Source organism: Hyperoodon ampullatus (genome assembly GCF_949752795.1).
Source record: "Hyperoodon ampullatus genome assembly, chromosome: 8".
NCBI classification, from domain to species: Eukaryota; Metazoa; Chordata; class Mammalia; order Artiodactyla; family Ziphiidae; genus Hyperoodon; species Hyperoodon ampullatus.
This window is the reverse complement of record NC_136921.1, coordinates 4,549,887-4,565,664: the sequence shown is the minus strand read 5'-3', so window position 1 is coordinate 4,565,664 and position 15,778 is coordinate 4,549,887. Positions and strand designations below refer to the sequence as shown.

The window sequence follows — 15,778 nt, the reverse complement described above, 5'->3', positions numbered from 1 at the left end:
TTGGAGCCAAATATAATGAATAATGCACAGGACCAAGCTGGATACCATGGTTTGGGGCTGAAATCAAAGTGTGATCGTAAAGACCGTTTCATTTTGATCCTTCGCTCATTTTGGCTTTGACAGCAGTTCCCAAAGAGGAGCCCCTGAGGGCCCCGGACCAAGGGGAGCCTCAGGAGGGAGCCGCCTTTTGGGGGCATTCATTGGGTGCCCGAGCTCCTACCTGGGGTTATTTGCTCATAAGAAACGAGTCTAATTTATTGACCGAAAAATAATCTATAATGTAGCTTGTTTCATGTTAGAATTTGAAAGTGAGCAGGGTGTTATGGTGTTTTGAGGATTTAGCGGATGCATTTCAAAGTGACAGTTCTTCGTGTTTAATAAGTGTCCCCTAGTGTTCTTTATTATAATGCAAACATTGATAGCTTCAGGGTAACATAAAATACACCATGGTCATGGCTGTAGGACACGTTATTTCAAAGGGACCCACGGAATGAAATGTATTACATTCATTAAGTGTCCTCCTTCATCCACTCCATTGGCTCTGCCAATTAAAATAACTGCACATGAAATTTTAGAGTGCTATTTATTTTCCTTTGTAGATTTTAGAATATAAATATTTAAAATGGCAATATCAAAAAATAATTTATATGACAATGGTAAAGGCAACATTTAGTCAGGAACTGAGAACATAACTATGTCGTTTGCTCTAATTCTCATTTCAGTTACTAAATACTCACCCCTGGAAATAGGCCAAGCTTCCCACAAAGATACAAATACTGTTTTGATCAGAGAAGTCAATGGTTTATACACTGATATGACGTAACAAAGTAAAATAATGGAAAAATGAAATTTTAAAATGAGTAGACACTATCTTAATTAGTGATATAGTGGAAAATGTATTTAATTGAAAACATTCCCAGGATTTGGGGTAATGGATTTTTATGGTTATCAGCCAGCAAACAGAAGATACCATTCTTTTAAAAACTGAATGCATATATTTCACAATGGTGTAAAATTTCATAGAACATGTAATACCAAGAGGAGACATGCTTGGAAAAAAAGCAAACTGGAGAAAGTCGCATTTAATACAAAACAGACAAGCTGTCCTCTTTACTATCCAAACTCTGTACTGCTGAAAAGTTAAAGCAGACTTCCTTTATTTGAGCTGAGCATATACAAATGACAAAGTAAAACAGAAAAATTACAGTAAAAAACATGTTACTCTATCTTTCTGTGGTATCAATGTAAGCCATTAAAACTTTAGGTTAAAAAAATAGCATTGGGCCATTCCCTAAGTTTCTGGCCTGTTACACATCATATTCAGTAAATGTCAGCTGAATTAAATTAAATGGAAGTGGCTGAGTCAAACTGCTGCTTACATAAAATTTCATGTTAAACTTAGATTATCTTAGATTGAATCTTCTGACCGCAAGTTTAATTTTTAAAGTAGAAAATTGGAGATAACCATTGTTTTTATCATTTCATCTCATATTTCTGTGTCTCTAATGGGTAGAACAGAGAAACAATTTTGTATCATAAACTGTCCACCTATGTATATACACCAAACAATCTGGAGATCTGAATAGAAAAAACTGATAATATTCTATGGCTGTTTGCTTTTATTTTTAAATGTGTGCCTTTTTTTCCCAGTTAATGCAGTAAAATTTAAACAATTTGGAAAATACAACTAAAACAAAAAACTTCCAAAGTTCTGACATGAAAAAAGGAACACGATATAAACTTTCTTTTCTTTGTATGTGCATGTATGTGTGTATATATTTAGTTGAAATCCTATTATATGTACAATTCTAAATTCTGTATTTTCACTCTGAGAATTTTCACATCAAAAATGAGTCATAAACATATTTTTTTAATGGTGGTCTATCACTACTTTAAGGTAGGTCCACCATAAATCATTTAACTCCATCCCTACTCTAGAACACTAGGATTGTGTATTTCCAATTTTTCATTATTAAAAACAACACTATAGGAAATGTCTATGCACATAAACCTTTATTTCTGATGATTTCCTTAAGCTAGAACTAGACCTCAGGGGGAAGGAAATATTTTAATGATTGTGTTGCCTCTTTCAGAAAAGCTGAATCAATTTAACTCACCGTGTATGAGAATAAGCATCTCATCACACTCTTGTCAATAATTATAACTTGATCTTACATTTAGGTCTTTAATCCATTTTGAGTTTATGTTTGTGTATGGTGTTAGGGAGTGTTCTAATTTCATGCTTTTTCATGTAGCTGCCCAGTTTTCCCAGCACCACTTATTGAAGAGACTGTCTTTTCTCCATTGTATATTCTTGCCTCCTTTGTCATAGATTAATTGAACCAAGGTGCGTGGGTTTATTTCTGGGCTTTCTATACTGTTCCATTGATCTATGTGTCTGTTTTTGTGTGAGGACCATATTGTTTTGATTACTGTAGCTTTGTAGTATAGTCTGAAGTCAGGGGGTCTGATTCCTCCAGCTCCATTTCTCTTTCTCAAGATTGCTTTGGCTCTTCGAGGTCTTTTGTGTTTCCATATAAATTCAAAAAATTTTTGTTCTAGTTCTGTGAAAAATGCCATTGGTAATTTGATAGAGATTGCACTGAATCCATAGATTGCCTTGGGTAGTGTGGTTATTTTAACAATATTGATTTTTCCAATATAACTTGAAAAAACGTTTTTCCCCCCAATAAGACAGATACAAATCACCTTCTATCATCAGTTCTAACATACATATTTTTCAGGGTTTAACATATCTGAAATGTTAAATATACAGGGATGGCTGTATATTACAATCAGGGATGTGTTTTGGTTTATTTGCCCATTTTCTTTCATTTTCAATCATGATGTATCTTATAATGAATAACATCTTAGATTCAATGAAATACAGTATCTCATTTAATTTTTAACTTGTATTTTTTGGCCATTGGTGAATAGTGATGATTCCTATAGAACCATTTCAATATACATTTCCATGGTCAGTGAACTAAAAACAATTTTTAAATTGTGGTGAAAACCACATAACATAAAATTTATCATCTTAGCCATTTGTAAGTATACCATTCAGTAGTGTTGAGTATATTCACATTGTTGTACAACAGATCTGGAGACCTTTTTTTTTTTTGCAAACTGAAACTTGATACCCATTGAACTACTCTTCATTGCCCATCCCCGAGCTCCTGGCAACCTTCTACTTCCTGTCTCTATGAGTTTGACAACTTTAGATGCCTCATAAAGATGGAATCATACAGCATGTGTCTTTTTTGTGACTGGCTTGTCTCACTTAGCATAATGTCCTCAAAGTTCATCCATGCTGAAGCATGTGTCAAGATTTCCCTCTTTTTATGGCTGAATAATATTGCACCCAGCACAGTTTTGAAATCATACAGATCCATAACAACTGACAGGGGCTCACCCACTTGATTCTCATGGCACCTCAACAACCAAGAAGTAAAAGATGGGCTGGGATCCTAGGGGTTTTCAATTCCAAAAATTAATGTTGACTTATTTTTGAAACTCAAAGGTCAAAAAGAAATCAAGAATGCAGGCGGTGAAATCAGGGTATTTCTTGAATCATATATGCCACTCTGATATGAGTCACAATGTTTTTTAAGATGATAAAGCCTGGACGTCACAACTGAGGTTCCGCACACAGGTGCAGTGAGCATACGCCCCTTCACCAGGGAAAGATGCTCTTCCAGGTGTCTGCACCACGGACATGAATCCCTTCCTCAAACAAAATAATTCCTGTTTTCCATTCTGTGCTGACAACAGAGGTGATGCACAGAGGCTGAAGTGCATGTGGAGCAGTCAGGATGTGGGGCCGGAAGAGAATATATGCTATTCTAAAACCACGTCATCTGTCGCTTAGAACCGGCCATTATAAAAGTGATGCAAGAGCAAAGAGTGAGTTCTGGGATCAACCAAAAACGTGACTATTTAAATTTTCTTTTCTGAGGTCTTAGGATTTAAAGTAAATTAGAAGATCTTATCAGTGATATTACTGTAAATAGAAAATATAGCATTTGGTCCCACATTCAGGGTATTGCTCTATAACTTTCAACACTTTTGTCTTAAAAAACATGGGGTGGACCCTATGACCTGCTGATAACCAAAAGAATAGGACAAAGGTGATGCATACCACTTCTATAATCATTTGCGTGGGATTGTAAGCAGCTCCCCACCCCCCAGCTCTGATGAAGCAAGTTGCCACATGGAAAGCCCACTTGGCAAGGGGCTGGGGGCTACCTCCAGCTAACAACTGGCAAAAAAACTGAGGCGTTCAGTCTGGCAGCCCATCAGGAACTGAACCCGGCCCACAACCACACAACCGTGGAAGCAGATCCTTCCCCAGTTGAGCCTCAGGATGAGACCCCATCCTCAGCCGACACCTTGACTGCAGCCTGTGAGCCTCTGGGCAGAAGACTCAGTCAAGCCCAGACTCCTGACCCACAGAAACCGAAGTAACAAACGTGTGTTGTTGCAGCTGCTAAGTTTGTGGCAGTAACTAAGTAATATACCCTTTCAACTCTGATTCAGTAATCACCATGGAGATCACCCAAAAGAAGGCAGCTGTATCAGGGCAAACCCATTCTCAGGACCACGAATACTAACATATATTAACAAAGTGTAGGGCACGGCTGATATTGGTGGGCAGCTCACAGCTTGTCCCACCTTTGGAGCAGCCCACGTATTCCAGCAGATGTGTAAACAGACAAGACCCTGCTGTCTCTGGATCACCTGGGGCAGGCTTCTAGATAATACAGGTGATTCCATTCTCTTAAGTCACCGGTCATGTATTTTGCTTTCCTTTCTTCTCTCAAAAACTCTCTAAGGAAGACACAAGTCTTACAGATTCTACTGTCTTTGAGAAAACCAGATGCTTATTTGTCTATAAGAAAACTTACCATGCCCAGGAATATCATCTCCTCTTCTCTCTCTCTTTCTGTTCTCTTGCGCTGATGGAAACCTCGCCAAACCTAAAAATAAATAAATGGTCACTTGTTTAATACATAAAAAAATAAAGAAAACATGGTCATATTGTTTCTCCCATGTAACCTGCATATCCCAAATGATGTAATGATTATGTGGTCAAGGTTGTGCACCTGTGTGTGTTGATGGAGTATTTTCTCTTTTGTGATCACAAGCAAAATTTTTAAAGAAAGTATGAATCACAGAAGTGGCCTATACCATTGTCTACTCTCCCAGGACCCAACTGTGGACCCTGATGAGGACCTTTGTCCAGGGCCTCCCTATTGAACAAGGGGTACTAGAGGCAGTTCTGTCTACCCAGGGACAAGACAGGACCCACCCTTGTCCCTGGGAGCAACTGGAGGGTCCGCTGCTGACCTAGCAACAGCCTCACACCTGTTAGGATGGCTGTTATCAAAAAGACAAGCGATAACAAGTGTCAGCGAGGATGTGGAGAAAAGGGAACCTTCCCGTACTGTTGGTGGGAATGTAACTGGGTGCATCCACTATGGAAAACAGTATGCAGGTTCCTCAAAAAATTAAAAATAGAACTACCATATGATCCATAAATGCCACTCCTGGGTGTTTATTTGAAGAAAAGGAAAACACTAATTTGAAAAGATACATGTACCCCCATGTACCTCACTGCAGTATTATTCACAATAGCCAAGATATGGAAACAACCTAAGTGTCTGTTGATGGATGAATGTATATAGAAAATGTGATGCATACATACAGTGAAGTACTATTCCGCTACAAAAAGAAGGAAATTCTGTCATTTGCGACAACATGTATGAATTTTGTGGGCATTATGCTAAGAGAAATAAGTCACAGAGAGAAAGACAAATACTTTATGCTTTCACTTACATATGGAATCTAAAAATAACAAATGTATAGAAATAGAGAGTAGCTTCGGTGGCTGCCAGGGGCTGGATGGATGAGGGAAATGGGTGAAGGTGGTCAAAGGACACAAACGTCCAGTTATAAAATGAATAAATTCTGGGGGTATAATGTACAGCATGGTGACTATAGTTGACAATACTGTATTTTATACTTGCAAATTGCTAAGAGAGTTGACCTCAAATGCTCTCATTACAAGAAAAAATGGCAATTATGTGAGGTGATGGATGTGTTAAGTAACCTTACTGTGGCAATCATTTTGATATACACATTTATATCAAATCACGATGTTGTACTCTTAAAGTTATACAACGTTATATGTCAAATATATCTCAATAAAGCTGGGGAGCAAAAAGAAATAGCCTATAGTTTTTGTTAGTGAGGTTCCTCTACCTGTATTTCTTCAAGAGAAACATCTAGATTGCAGAAGTGTGGGGCTAAATCTAAGGGTGGCACTTCAGAGTTTTAACAGAAAAATTTCCACTGTAACATGGAGAAATATAACACAGCAACACCCAAGAACTGTACAACTCAAGCTTTGAACTCAGACGCTCATTTAAAACTTTATATCCCATAGAGAACAGACTTCTGGTTGCCAAGGGTTGGGGTGGGGAGGGATGGTTTGGGGATGAGCAGATGCAAACTATTATGTATAGAATGGATAAACAGCAAGGTCCTACTGTAGAACACAGGAAACTATATGCAATATCCTGAGATAAACCATAATGGAAAAGAATATGAAAAAGAATATATATACATGTATAACTGAATCACTTTGCTGTACAGCAGAAATTAACACATTGTAAACCAACTATACTTCAATAAAATAAATATTAAAAAACCTTATATCCCCACAGAAACTTGAAAGAAAATAGTCTATCTGTCTCTCCCCAGCATCCCCTCCACTCCCATTCAAACACAATTAGGGACAAGATTCCTGATCTTCTGGCTCTGTTTTATGTCCTTATACTTACTTTCTCTGCAACCTAATTCTAACTTGTGTCACGTTGCCATCTTCTGCATTTTCCCATGAGCAACCTTAGTCACAATTTGAAAAAAGATGGGGTAGAACTCGAGGGTGGTCATCTGACAAAGCGAAGGAAACTTCAAGGGCCCCTTCTGAAAGGACCACCTGTGTTCTGGTTATTAGTGGTGGTCACTGGAGCTTCTGCAAATGGCACACGCTTCTGCAAGCTCCCAGGTGTTAACCCGCTCCCCTTCTATAATTACGTCTGCGTGTAAATGTATTTTTAAAAATTCAGTGAGGACTTATATAGCAACATTCTTTCCAACAGTTATTGGTGATCTTTAAAAATATTTCAATAAAATGCCTGAGTTTCATACCTATTTATAACAAAATTAAAAAAAATATAACGAAGCTTGCTTAACAGTTTCCCCAGGGTAAGATAATCAGTCCTTCTGGAATTTAGGCCAGTCCTACTAAAGGTAGGATGTGGGAATTTTGAGTTTCAGAGCTCCCCCCGCCCCCGTCCCTGGTCTGCATCTCCAGCTGTGTCAAGACACCTTGCCCCCAAGTCCAAAAGCGCCCCATTCATACCTTCTGGATACACAGTGCAGCAGTCTCCACGTCTGCTACTCTCTCACCCAGTAACCCTGCTTGCTTTGCTCTGTATTCTTGAAGATAGATTTGCTTCATGAACATGGCTCTTAGGCGCCCTTGCCGTGCCCTCTCGGCGACCTGGATTAATTTAACAGCCTCTTCTAGGGGGACAGGCTTTACAGGGTATTTCTGCAAAAACATTTAAGATAAATCAGTGTTTAAACATGTTCATGACATCAGCTGATTCCAGAAACATCACATGCTAACTTCTAACACCACCCTGCTGAGAGTCTCCAAACTGCTGATAGAGAGTATGATAGCCATTCGATATGAATCATTTTTTCCTGTGAATACGTATATTTTGATACTATGCCACATTCACGCCATGGGCCCATACTTAAGGACCCCTTAAGCTCTCCTCTACCGTTTTGAACAAAATACTAATTAGCTCCACAAGGTTTTAGGTTGGCAGCAAATTATACGAGGAATGCCAATAAAAATGGATTGAAATAAACTTGAAATTGCTGTCACTGTTTCATTAACTTAATAGTAGAAATGTACAAATTCAAAACATATCTACTATGAGAATTTGAAATGTGAAATACAGATGAAGTCAAATGTTGATTTTAATATCAATTACAGGATGATCTAGTGAATATGACTAATATTGGAATCACTTTAGGAGTATTTCACTTTATCGTATATTAACACATATATGTGGAATCTAGAAAAATGGTATAAATGACCTTATTGGCAAAGCAGAAATAGAGACACAGACACAGAACAAATGTATGGATACCAAGGGGGAAAGCGGGGGTGGGAGGAATTGGGAGATTGGGATTGACATATATACACTATTGATACTATATATAAAATAGATAACTAATGAGAACATACTGTATAGCACGGGGAACTCTACTTAATGCACTGTGGTGACCTAAATGGGAGGGAAATCCAAAAGGGAGGGGATGGATGTACATGCATGGCTGATTCATTTTGCTGTGCAGTAGAGGCTAACACAACATTGTAAAGCAACTATACTCCAATAAAAATTAATAAAAAAAACCTTTATGTGGGAAATGTGTGCCAGTACCTGCACACCTGCACTTTAAAACATCTGGATGGGATGGTTACTATCAAGACTGAGAAATCAGGCTCGTGCAATAGGATATTGTCTTTGGAGATCTCAAGTGGGGTGTGTTTAGGCAAGGTCCGGCGAGGCGCGGTGCTGTTTTCTGAGGAGAGGGACAAGAGCAAGGCTGCTGGGGGCGTCCTGGGTCCTGCATGAGCTCAGGCGTTGTTCCCAGAAGGAGGGATAAGCTGTGGACCTAGCCTGGCTTCACCCAAGCCTCCTGCGTGGATAGAGGCAGAAGGGAGAGGCCTTTTGAGTTCGAACAACACTCACGGGCTGAGCCTTCTTCCAGGCCTCAGAGGACAGCGATGGCCACCCCATCAGGGTCCAGGGCAAGACACTGTGGGACCAGGTAGAGGTGCTCCAATTCATCCCCTGGACCAAAGTTTCCCGGGACCGTCATTTCTCTGCGCAACAGGGGGCGGTGCAGAGAAAGGGGCAAGTAGGGGAGAAACGGGACATTTACTGAGGACCTACAGATGCCAGATGCTTTTCACACGCGTTCTCATCCAGTTCACAGAGCAACTGCCAAGACAGGTATTACTGTGACCACTTAAGAAGACCGAGGGTGGAAAAAGTAAAATAATTTACGCAAGTTCCCATGGTTAGTCACGGGTGGAGTCCACTGGAACTGAGCCGGACCACCCTCTTTCCACGAAAGCACCCACTGCCCCTCAGCATGGGGACACCTAGAGCCTTACAGGAGGAAGCTCTTTCACACAACAATTGCTCAGGGTTCGGTTTTCAGAGGGATCTTGCTGCTTCGAATTTTCAGTGAGCACTCCTTTTCAATAATGTGTTTTGCACGTGAGGGTAAAATGAATATTATGCTGGCATTAAAGCAGTTGATGTATGTAAAAACCCTTAAGCCCAGAGCAGGTGCCCGACAAACATTAGTTATTATTGTCTATTTCCTTTAGATTCCATACTGTCATTCTAAAAATAATTTCAGCTTTTATGGGATACTTGTGAGGGATTTGGTGTCATCTACTCAGTTCGACAAAGATTTTTTGAACAGCAGTGAAATGTTCAGCATGACCACTATAGGCGTGGGCAGCAATTTTCCCTTATCAAAATTCTTCTTGGGGTGTACACTGCATATACCTGCAAGAAATAAGCGGCTTAAGGTGAGAGCGGGGGTCCAGTGAGACACTGAAGGGCATGGGAAAGTCACACAGATGCCTGGGTGTTGCTCAGAAGCCCCGTGTTCTGCGGGGCATTAGGCACCCCTGAAACAGGGCCTGGAGCGGAGATGAACGGCTCGACCTAACAAGGAGAAAGGAGCCACCAGGGCTGGATGTGGAGCGAGGGAGGAGAGAAACCTTCCTGCTGCTGACCCCGCACAAACCGAGAGGGACAGTGGAGAGGAGAAACGGCAGAGAGGACATCTTTGGGTTTGACTGCAGCGTGTGCCATGTAACCTCCCTTCTCTGTCTTCCCTAGGAGATCTTCCGCGGATTCTGCACTGCTTGTCAACACTTTGGGCCAGGGCCTCTTTGGGGTGGATTCCTGGGGAGGGAGGGCTCCGTTCTGGTGATGATGCGGTGACAGAAGGCACAGACCCAGGAGCCTGTGGTGAAGGAACGGCTCGACAACCCCCAGGCCAGATTCCCAGGAATCCACTTCAAGCAATGTAGAATGCAGAAGGGGGGCCGGTCGTTTGGAGAAGGGGCAGAGGAAGGAGGGGTGGTCGTGAGTGAGGTGGGTCAAGAGAGGTTTCTCCAGGGATGCTGTGCCACGTTGGGCTCTGAAGAATTAGCATCACATTGACAGGGATACAGCGAAGAGACCAAACCCTCTGTGCAGCAAGACGCTGCCTGTGCAGAAGGACAGACAGCTCGGGGCGTGGTGCGTGTGCTGATCCGGTGCATGCACTTCAGGTGTGTCCCTTGGCAGGCAGACAGGGCACACGCTTCTCCCTCCCCCCTGCCATCCTGGGTGCACCTGGAATCTTCCTTCACACCACGACCCAGGCTGGCAGTACCCCACGGGGCCTACCTGCCCGAAGACCACAGGTGTCTGTTTGCCCTGTGCACCCAGGCTGCACGCACAGTCTCAGCATAGCTACTAACAGTGCCCCTGTCACTCTGAACTGTCCCTGTGTGGATGCTCACCTGCCGCCTTAATGCTTGGGCCATGAAGACCAGCCAGAGGCGGGAGGCACTGTTTTGCCGGCAGTGAGGGGTTGATCAGGTTGATCTGGCAGTGCCCTGCGGAAAGGGCTGCCCACCAGAAGGCTGAACAGAGATGACCACAGAATCCATGAGAAGGCAGTGAGGGTCAGAGCGAAGACAGCTGCGGAAACAGGGAAGGGTGCAGCCATGCACATACTGGGGATATAGGAGGAATGGGGCCAGAACACCCACTGGGTTCTGCCCTTGACTTTCCAGGGGGGTCTCTAAGGGTTTCCCCCGCTTTCCCCAGAGAGAGTCCATTCGAGGTGATCTAAGTGCCACTCAGCTTGAAGGTACAAGAGGTCAATCAGCATTTTCAGAGAGTGTTGTAATTTTAACTCCTAGTTATCTCAGCACTTAATTATTTTATATGAACAACATTCTGCTTCTGACTGTAGGCTGGGTGACTTTGAGATGAACCAGTAAACTGAGTCAATAATCTACTCAGGCTTAGAGATGCTGATTTAACCAACGAAGTACTATGTTTTGATCTTAAAAAAGAATGGTTATGACTGATCAAAAACACACCCAAAGGTTATGCAACTTCTTAGTGACTGAATAACACGGGAGAAAGGGTGCCATGTTCCTCGCATTGAAAACAGTCTTCTTGTTTCTCACACAATTAGGAACAGCAGAAAAGGAGGTTTTACAGGTTATGGAATAATGTTTGTTAAAATGATATACAAACCTTTTCAGTTACGCCTAATCCACTGTCGGCTAATAGTTGAGCAAGCATTTCCTCTCTTCCTTTTATTACTTCCAACTTCTCCTTCAGAAAATACCTCGGTATAGGGATATCTAACTGTTGCTAGAGAAGAGAAAGAAGAGGCAAAAGAGCATTTTGGTCATGATTCCAGGACTCAAATCCATTTAAAATATACAGTTAGGACAGGGGCATCAGAGACTCGCTTTACTTCCCATCCTCACTTAAGAGGTGATGAAGCCAGTGGTGTGAAGACAGTTTCTTCCCGCTAAGGAGACATAAATGAAGTCAAAAGGAGAAAGTGTAACCATATCCCATTTTGATCATTACTGTAAAATTCCAGTAATTCGTACCAATTAGGCCTCAATTAACGAACGATAGCTTAACAAATTTTCTTTAAAGAAATATAATATTATCTGAGCTTACCTAAAATAATAATGCAAATTAGGATAGCATAGAATTGAGCTATAGAGATCTTTGAATTAAACCTAATAATTTATCATTAGCACCACTGACCATGTGTACGTGAACAGTCACAATTAAAAAAAAATAATTTGGTTTTATTTTGACCTAAATTACCCCATTACAAAAATCATTTACAAAATTAATTTGCTTTATTAGGAAACTTGTTTTTATACGCTAATATAAACTTCTGTTCTTCATTTGTGTACAGATATTTCAAATTAGTGGAGGTCAGATGAATGTTTGCCATTCCAAGGTCAATAATCAAGATTGTAGAAGTGTTATTCAAGAATATGGGTGGGCCTTTGGCCCTAGTATCTAGAAACACTGTCCTAGATACTCTATGAGAACACTCATGGCTGCCTTCTGGTAGACCAGTTGACTGGGGGAAAATAAGTTCTGGTCCTTGGGATCAGCTCTGCCTTTTCCCATTCTGGTGTGACTCCCCACATCTCCTCAGCCCAGAGAATTCTGAAGAGGCCTTCCCTTGAAAAAGCATTTTAGCATACAGGAATGTCCCTTTAGGACTTGGTGGAATAGTGTACCCAGGACTTTCTTCCAGGAAGTGGCAGCAGTTTTTGAAAACCAAAACTTTCCTAGGCTAATGGAGTGTTTGGGGTGAACTAAGACTGAGCTTCTAGGGTCCAGTGGGTGAGTGTGGACAGTCAGTGGAGAATGATGACACTTTTATCTAATGTTGTGATTTCTGTTTATTAATAAGCATGTTCAAGTGTTGTGCTTTTCTAAATTTTAAGATGAAACTTTACTAACGTGGCTCTGTCTGGTCCACATGGACCAATGAAGTTACAGTTAGGATTTTGAAGGTGAGCAACCAGAGCACTTGAGAATGCAAGAGAGGGGAATGTAGGTATCCCTTGCTTCAGGCTTGCTGCTGCATCTCATCTGTGATTTTTTTTTTTTTTTTGCGGTACGCGGGCCTCTCACTGTTGTGGCCTCTCCCATTGTGGAGCACAGGCTCCGGACGCGCAGGCTCAGCGGCCATGGCTCACGGGCCCAGCTGCTCCGCGGCATGTGGGATCCTCCCGGACTGGGGCACGAACCCGTGTCCCCTGCATCGGCAGGCGGACTCTCAACCACTGCGCCACCAGGGAAGCCCCCATCCGTGATATATTTTATGCCCATCACAGATGCCTTGGGGTTTCCATTCTCCATGGGGTGGAATCAAAGTAAATTTGTTGGAACAGAGAATCTCTCTCTCTCCTCTACGTGTTTCTCTATGTTATGGGGACCTAAAGAAACAGTCTTCTGGCTAGTTTAGCCAAAGGGGACACTGATGGAAGGATTTGGGACCTCTTGGAACAAGGGCAGGAACAAAGCTGGGTGTGTGTCAGCAACAGGGATGTGTCCAGGGGAGACGATGCCTTCAGGAATCTGCCATTTCCTTCTATTCCTCTTGGTGATCCTGCTTTGTTCTCCTCTCTCTCTCTCTCTCACTCTCTCTCCCTGAAGCTTCTTTCTTTGGAGCATCTGGTGAACAAAGGCTCCAACTACTTACAAGTTTGGGAGACTACAGTTCAGAATTGGAGACAGAAAGTAGTCTCTCTCTGTCCCAGTTTCAGAATCTCTCAAGGATGGACTGGCTGGTGCAGCCACCAACGTCTCCATCCCTGAGCCAATAAGCTATGGTCAGGGTTGGTCATGTTGTATGAATATCTGCGTGCTGGCCCAACAAAACACAGAGGAGCTGTGGGTGATAGCCACAGAGGCCCAGCCACAGAGGATGCTGGTTGGTCAAGCTTTCACCCTGAAATGCAGAACTGGGCCACACAGGTATCCCCAGAGGCTGGTCCATGTGTGTCTCCCTGGCAAGGGCACTGTTCCTGGAGCCCGTGCTGAGGCTGCATAATGCACCCCCTAAGCACCTGGAGCTCAGTGTCATTGAGCTCAACACCCTCCAGGGCTGGCAGAACACGTAGCTCATCATCTCCTATCAGGAAGGCTGCCTGGATGATGTCACTCAGTCATCATCCTTCTCAATGGTCATGGCCTTCAAGAAGATGAACCGGCCAGTGCACAGGTGCTGAGGCAGGATGAAAAGCAGGGAAAAAAAACTAAAGGAGCCCACCATTTAAATTTCATAAACCGCTTATTCCTTAAATTTAGGAGTATTACTTAATATTCTTGGAATTCAATTAATAAATTGAATATTACCTCATTAATTAAATTTATTATCATGACTTAATGACTATTTATTTCATGTTTGTCCTGAGTTGTTCTTGATATTTTCACACTGGGGGTGGGTAAAGTACTCCTGACCTAAAAAATCTAGTGCTTTAACCCCTGCTCTTATACATGAATGCAAGAAACATGAACATTTTGAGACAATCTTCAACATCTTCACTCATTCCAGGTATTCTCTTTAGTCCATTCTGATTAAATACAGTAATAATGCTAGGAAAGTTTATCCCAGATAGGGACATCCTTTTATAGAAGCCTGAATATTTTCAAAAGGAAGAAATATTAAACCTCGTGTAGAAAACTAAACACTTTCTCTTCCCAATTTTATTTTAGGGAAATGATCTTTTCAAAATGAAGACTGAACTCATATGACTCCTGACACTGATGCAGGGTGTCCACCAGCCCCTACAGACCCAGCCAGAAGAGATCCCGGGCCTCAGGCAGTGGTCGTAAGGGCAGCTGCAGGACAGAATGCTCACAGGAAGGCACTGTGGTTACAGGTGCTGGCAGGGAGTGCTCAGGGCATCAGAGAGAAGGGGAGGGAGCCCTTCTTTGGTGTCGGAGGCTCAAAGGCCCATTGTCATACATCTCCTGAGTCACCACTGACCCAAAGCAAAGGAGGAGATGCATCCTCCTGGGAATTAGGAACCAGCAACCAACAGGCTGCTCATCTAGAAGATGATGGGAAACAAAGGCCAGAGAGAGATTTCCTTTGGAAACAGAAGTAGGGGCGTGGCTATTGGAAACTGGGAGGATATTTGGGAAAGGCTCGTCCTACTACATTCCAACCTACCTGGGCAGACACCATGGTGACAGGTAAGACCACAACAGCGGTGTCCAGCAGACCCCAGGACCATTCAAAGATCTGTCTGCGCCAAAAACTGAGCAAACCCAATCCTTGTCCATGGCAGTATAGTTTCATTGAAGGGCTATGCTTCGACTTTCAATACAACATGTAACTAATAAATACGACCAGAAAGTCTGCAGAGTATTGGTTACAGGCCTATATATCTTATTTATAAGAAGAAGAAACCAATATGAAAAAAACCCTGAGTACTTACAGGAACCAACTTTAGATCCTGTAAGATATCATCAAAGTAATGAAACTCGGTTAATTCCAATTCAACCATCTCATTCTTCAGCTCCAGGATGCGACCCATCACCCCATCCAGGATTTTTCGGATCAGTATGCGTTTCTGTGGATGGACTATCTGGTCATAGACGTTCTCCAGGTTTCTAAAGATCTGCACATATTTTATGTAGAAGGTGGCTAACATCTGGAAGATGAAAACTTGATTTCTTTGTGGTTTCATCATCTCAGATTCTTTATCAAGCAAAGAATTGAGGGCTTCTTGGGTCTGATGCCACATCTTATTATACATTCTGAGGGAGGACAGGGTCAACAATACAAGAAGAAAAAATTACTTTGCAAGGCATACACATTGGGCATCTGGTATAACAAAATGTAACACACCGTAACTGTGAGCTAAGAACACTGAGCATAGTTGCAAGGCTCTTTAGACCACTTATGTCCTGTTTTGTTATGCATGTGATTTTTGGATATGACCATGGCTATTATCATCAAATAAATAGTTAAAAAAGCCTTTTGCCTAAATGGTATAAAGTGATTCCTCACTATACCGGTAAAGCCAGTATTATTATACCCATTTAAAAGA

At 42.0% G+C, this 15,778-nt stretch overlaps 1 protein-coding gene across 1 annotated transcript in view; it reads right to left on the bottom strand.

Annotated features, from left to right (window-relative positions):
• Nucleotides 1–15,484, bottom strand: part of DRC11 (dynein regulatory complex subunit 11) — a gene marked incomplete at its 5' end in the record, with an annotated part of 169,612 nt that extends 154,128 nt beyond the window's left edge. The window contains 4 exons of the mRNA XM_079710231.1: nucleotides 4,908–4,979; nucleotides 7,430–7,621; nucleotides 11,427–11,546; nucleotides 15,164–15,484. Coding sequence (XP_079566357.1) covers nucleotides 4,908–4,979; nucleotides 7,430–7,621; nucleotides 11,427–11,546; nucleotides 15,164–15,484 — 705 coding nt within the window. The remainder of the gene's footprint in view (nucleotides 1–4,907; nucleotides 4,980–7,429; nucleotides 7,622–11,426; nucleotides 11,547–15,163) is intronic.
• Nucleotides 15,485–15,778: the final 294 nt, after the last annotated feature.